General features: G+C 41.2%; 1 protein-coding gene across 1 annotated transcript; it reads left to right on the top strand.

Annotated features, from left to right (window-relative positions):
- The first annotated feature begins 249 nt into the window (after nucleotides 1–249).
- Z-ISO (15-cis-zeta-carotene isomerase) lies at nucleotides 250–3456 on the top strand. The gene is made up of 4 exons (XM_086232165.1): nucleotides 250–911; nucleotides 1751–1897; nucleotides 2058–2267; nucleotides 2828–3456. Exons 1-4 carry the CDS (start codon nucleotides 462–464, stop codon nucleotides 3161–3163), a joined length of 1143 nt encoding a protein of 380 aa, XP_086088291.1. The 5' UTR covers nucleotides 250–461; the 3' UTR covers nucleotides 3164–3456.
- Nucleotides 3457–6006: the final 2550 nt, after the last annotated feature.

Here is a 6006-nt window from a genome sequence, read left to right as displayed (position 1 = left end):
TAAATTTGAGAAAATTAATTAAGGAGAGAGAAACAGCAAACCAATTCTCATCGGTGAGAAAATAAATTTTGGAAATAGATAATTGACCATTGAATTTAAGTCGAAACGATCTCAGCCATTCGGATCCGGAGATAATTCAAAAACCGTTTTGTTTTATTATATAGATCATAATAATATTTTGATTTACAGGTAATTTATTAATAAATATATGCCAAATACAAAGAAAAAAAATATACGTAACAGTGTTCACTACCTCAGTATCCACCGACCACCACCAACAGTCCAAAACCTCCACCCCAAAGCATAACTTCCTCCAGATTCTCTGTAACCAACATAAACATGCATTTCATGTTTCTTACATTCGTAATTTAACATTTAAATAAAATAAAAATAAAAACAAAAAACTACAATTGATTCCTTCCCTCCCCCTCAGTCCTTCACTCTCAATCTCAAACACAAAAATGGCTTCGTCCTCCACTCTTGTGCTCTCAACCCTCTTCTCTTCCTTCCGTCCCCAAACCCTAAACCCCAACAAAACCAAGAGACCCTTCTCATCTTCACCTCCTCTCCTCAAACTCCCAAAGCCCCTCATCCTCAACCATTCAACCCTTCTCAAACCCAAACCCCCTCACAATCACATCCCTCAAAACCAAACCCAGTTGGCCGGCAGATTTCGCGCCTTCACCTCCATCAGAGACGGTGATGGTGATGGCTGTGTTGATGAGCAACCAGTGGTGGGCGAGGACTCGGCTGAATTCCTCTTGGCCAAGCAGAAGCTATCTTCTTGGCTCTATTTCACTGCAATTCTTGGGTCGGTTCTGTTTGTGCTCAACGTGGCTTGGATCGATAACTCCACCGGGTTTGGAAAGCCCTTTATCGACGCGGTTTCGACACTTTCTTATAGCCATGAGGTTAGTTGGAGGAAATTAATTACAGCTATAACATCATAAAATCATAATGGCTATTAGCAAGTTTTATTGGGAAAACAAAGAAGCTTGCTCTTGGTGTCAAATTTATGGTACACTATATTTTGGTGTGTTTTAGATTAGAGAAACTGTTTATGGATGATGCACATGCTATTAGCAAGGATGATACTGAATGCTTTAAACTACAACCACCCTTTTGAACCTTATATTTGAATCTTAGAGTGGAAGTGAGGAAGGGGGTGTGTGGTGAGGACGTGGATGGAAAATTGTTTTGAATGTTTAGATGGGATTTGTGATAAAGGTTATGTTGTTTAAACTTTTAATATTGAATTCAGATTACGGGAAATGGTTTCTGGGCTGTTGTATCAATTGTGTTGCTCTTTATAATGGTGGGGATGAGGGGGTGACGATGCCCATACAGAGCAGTTGCATGGTGCATCTGGTAAAAAAATTTCCTTAAAAGTAGGGAAAAGAGTTCTTTTTGTTGAAGTTTGGAACAAGAGCATTTGCGCCAGTTGTAGAGGATTAGAAATGTGGTTTGGAACAATGACCATATAGAGCAGTTGCAAGGGTGAGCTTTAGGACTTTTGATAGATCTTAGCGCTTCCTGCAGAATTAATATGTCTTTGCTCTCATGTTTTTCAATGAATTAGGTTTTAAATAGGACTTGTGATAGAGCTTAGCACTTCCTGGAGAATTAATATTTGTCGTTGATCCTCATCTTTTTCAATGAATTGGGTTTTAAGTGAAAGGATTTCAATGAATACATCTTTGTGAAAAGGTTTTAGTTACGAAAAGCTGATGTATGCAATGGTATTCTGCAGGTTGTAATGTTGATCCTCATTCTAATATTTGCGATTTTCCATAGTGGCTTGGCTAGTCTACGAGATGCAGGTGAGAAACTTATTGGAGAACGTGCTTACCGTGTTTTGTTTGCGGGGACATCTTTACCATTGGCTGTTAGTACTGTTGTGAGTTCCTCACTCTCTATAATGAGCACTACTTTCTTTGTAGCTAACTTAATTCCATGCTACTATTCTGTTTGAATTCTTTCACACAAACCTATAGCATGTTCTGGTGAGAAGGAGTTATTCAAACTGACTGGTTGACTTCTACGGGTTTGTGATTCAGGTGTATTTTATTAACCACAGATATGATGGACTACAGTTATGGCAGCTCCAGAATGTATTTGGTATCCATGAATTCGTGTGGCTCTCTAATTTTATCTCCTTCTTATTCCTTTATCCTTCGACTTTCAATCTACTAGAGGTAGCAGCTGTTGACAAGCCCAAAATGCATCTTTGGGAAACTGGGATTATGAGAATCACCAGGCATCCACAGGTAACAAATACATTGTTTTAATATGAATGATCATCTACACATTTTGAAGTCATTTACTGCACCTTTGGTGGATTTTTGGGCCTTGGGATGAATGCTGGCGTGGGTTATAATGATCTAGGTGGCCATAATTAACCTTAAATCATTTTGTACAATAAATTGTACAAATTATTTTGTCAAAATTTTCAATTTTAGATTTAATATGGTGCTTCAGATTTTTCCAAAGTCACTGGACTGTGTCAGATTTATCCAGAGAAGATGCTTTGGGAGTCTGGATTAACAAGTGGAAATGAAACTATGGGAAGCCATGGGTGGTGAATACCAATATGATAATTCCGAGCTTCAATGTGTGAAAGCATACCTATGTTTTCATAACTGAAGCAAAATTTTCTCTATGTTCAAATGCGTGGAAAAATTATACACATTTTCAAGTGTTATCTAATATAATGAGATGATGTTTTCTTGTATTGTTTGGCCTCTCTCTCTCTCTCTCTCTCTCTCTCTCTCTCTCTCTCATTCTCATTTACTAAGACAATTTGGGAATGGGTTTGTATTTCTTTTAGCTGGTCGGGCAAGTGATGTGGTGCGTGGCTCACACGATTTGGATAGGGAACTCAGTGGCAGTGGCAGCTTCTCTTGGTTTAATTGGGCACCACCTATTTGGTGCTTGGAATGGTGACAGGAGATTAGCTATACGATATGGGGAGAACTTTGAAGTTGTGAAGAGGCGAACAAGCATCATACCGTTTGCAGCCATTCTTGATGGCCGACAAAAGTTGCCCAAAGATTACTACAAGGAATTCATTCGGTTGCCATATTTGTCTATCACTGCATTGACATTAGGTGTATACTTTGCACATCCCCTTATGCAGGCAGCAAGTTTTCAGCTCCATTGGTAGGGTAGGATACAAATGCATACTATTTGTACTAGACAATGAACGTGATGCTGGAATTGTATATAAATTGTGTATGAGAGAAAAGTTAGATTCCTCTGGATGTGTAGAAGCTAAAGGTTCATCATATCATTCATTGCACAGTGATATCAAGTTCACAGATGTCCAGATTTACCTTCCTTTATACTTTGGCTCTTTTTACTAATCTTGGTCATAGAAAGTTGATTAAAATGTATTTTTGTCCTTGTCGCTCAAATTTTAGATTGATCATTCTTCCTATGATTGATTATTTCACTCGAGATTCTTTGTTGGAATAGGTGTGTGTTTTAACAATTTGATGTTACGCTTGTGAAGGATCATCTCCTCTACCATATATTTTTGTACTCAACTCTATACTCGGTTTTTATTAAGCCAATTATAGCAGATTACTCGCCTCTGCCAGTTTGAGAGTCTGCGGACTCCCCTCTCCCAATCTTCTCTCTCCCCTTGTTCGCCTCTCTCCCATCCGCCTCCACCCATTTCTCACTCACCTCCCTCTCGTCTCTCTCATAGGTTCTCAATTCTCTCTTTTTGAGAGCTGCTTCACCCCCCTTTGGTGATTTATTCACCCTCTTGTGGTGATTTTGCTTGAGCAATATGCTTAGGTTTGGAGGTCTCTCCTCCCTTTGTTCTTTGTCTCGATTTCTCATCACCAAATATCGGGTGGTTTCTACTTTTGTCAGCTCCCGCCTCTCGGCCCGTTATCTTCACTGGATTTGAGACTACTCTTTGATCTTCAACAATGATGGTTGGATCGTGGTTGTTGCAAAAGCGAATTAGTCTCTATTACATTGGTTGATGTGCGCTACGGCATGGGTGTTCACACCCCCATCTTCCTTGACTTCTCTTTGCCTTCCGGTGTCTCTCTGACTCCTTTGGTGGTTGTGGTTTTTGCTCAGTGCCGATGTGATGAGATTTTGGGGCTTTTTTGGGCTTCTCTGCACGTGGTTCTCTTGAACCACCCTTTTTGTCTAGGGTTAAGACTTTTGCTGGGTTGAGCCTATTTGTTTGAGTGTTTTGTTAGTTGCATGTTTTTTATGTTTTGTTTTTAGTTTAGACTTTTCTTTTTAGGTTATAATATGTGTTTTGTTTTTTGTGGGCCTTCGGCCTCTAACTTTGTATTTTCTATGCATTTTGGACTCTTTTAATGCATTGCTATTTCGACCAACAAAAAATAAAAAACTAATTTTAATTTTTTCTCATTTTGTTTACCGAAAGATTAAATATATTATTATGCTCCCTGAAATTTGATATCGTGTTGCACATAACTTGCTTTCGTCGAATTTGTCACTTCCACTGTTTGAAATGCTAATTGTGGCATATTATGTGTTCAAAAATTAATTAAAAATTATTTTTAAACTCCAATATTTAAGAAAATTAAAAAACAAATTTAAAAAGCTGAAAAAAAAAATAGAAACAACCAAAATTAACCCAAACCCATAGCCACCTGCAGCAACCCACCCTCCCCACCGGCCGGCCCCACCACCTTCACCGTCCGACGACCCCCTCCTTTCCTCTCTTGCTCGATCTTTCTCTTTTTCCCCTCTCTTGCAGTTTTTCTGTGGGGAGATGGTGATGTGGGGGCACATCCTCACTCATCAACCCAACATATGACAGTGTTGATGCAAATTCTCGTGAGGTAGATGCAACAACTTAGATAAGTTGATCTGGCTAATCAGGTGCTTTGCTGGATGATGAAGTGGATGCTGGTTGAGATCTTCCTGCAAGAGAAACAAGGTTAAGGGAGATGGACCGGTGTGGTACCAGCCAAACACGCTCCGATGACGAAGTCAGTGATGGTGTTTGATGGTGGATGAGGAAGAACAAAGGAAGAACTTGGGAGAATGGGAAGAACAAGGCAAATGTTCTGGGTTATTCTCAGCAAGTTGGGTATGCTCTTGAGAGAGTGGAAATTTTGTATAAGTGTTTTGTGTGTAGATGCGTAGTCTTTGTTTTTGCACATATGACTTGATATATATAAGCAAAGGAAACTTTAATGAGTAAGATACCTGCATGTGAATGAATGGTTGCCAGAGACCCACGCACCTGGTCAGACCTAGTTGCATGCTCAGCTGCCTGCTTCTTCAGCATTCAATGCTGCATTGAATGCTCCATTAAATGCAAGGCTGGAAGGTTCAGGCAGACTGCTCCAGTAGTCATGAATGCAAGCCTGATATCCCTTCTGTCAGAAGATTTGTGTCAGGTGCATTTAAGTGTGGCGGTTCGTCCCAGCGTGATCTTCCCGGGAATGGCGGCGGAGAGCCGAGCCGAGCCGATACAAGCACATGTTCTTATGCGTAGACATAAAGTCCATGTGTGATCGGATCGGGCATGGGATTCAAGACCGAGCCGATCCAGTAGACTGGGATCCTTCCGAGCCCTAACTGGTTGACGCCAGAACTCGAAAAGAGACCGTGCCCCGTGCCGAGCCGAGCCGAACCGGAATGACCGTGGTGAGATGGACACTCGATCCATTGAAAGATCATCGGTTCGGCTCGGACCGAACATGGTGGGCCCGGCGTGGAAATTCGATCTGAGCTGGCAGAGGAAATGCTGACCAGTGATGATGTGGAGGTCAAAGTTTGACCATAGAAAGTCAACTCCGAGGTGGGTGTTTGACCAGCCACGTGTCGAGCTGTGATTGGCTATTCGGATCGATGTGGATTTTCCCACAAACAGGAGTCCCCCAGCTTCCGAGCCGAACGGACAGTGGTGGATTGGAAGCTGAAGTGTAAGGACAATCCCAAAGATAGCATGTTGCTTGATCCGAGCCGAACCCTACGAGCCCGCGTCCCCGAAGATCCGAACAG

This window comes from Dryas octopetala, chromosome 2 (genome assembly GCF_963921425.1).
Source record: "Dryas octopetala chromosome 2, drDryOcto1.1, whole genome shotgun sequence".
In the NCBI taxonomy this organism is placed as follows: domain Eukaryota; kingdom Viridiplantae; phylum Streptophyta; class Magnoliopsida; order Rosales; family Rosaceae; genus Dryas; species Dryas octopetala.
The sequence above is the reverse complement of the archived record's forward strand: the minus strand, read 5'-3'. Positions and strand labels throughout refer to the sequence as shown.

Excerpts from the sequence above, each read along its gene's own strand:
- Z-ISO (XM_086232165.1), top strand. The coding sequence starts at position 462 with ATGGCTTCGTCCTCCACTCTTGTGCTCTCAACCCTCTTCTCTTCCTTC. Across the intron at positions 912-1,750 it reads CACTTTCTTATAGCCATGAG|GTTGTAATGTTGATCCTCAT; the intron begins GTTAGTTGGAGG and ends GGTATTCTGCAG. Across the intron at positions 1,898-2,057 it reads CATTGGCTGTTAGTACTGTT|GTGTATTTTATTAACCACAG; the intron begins GTGAGTTCCTCA and ends TTTGTGATTCAG.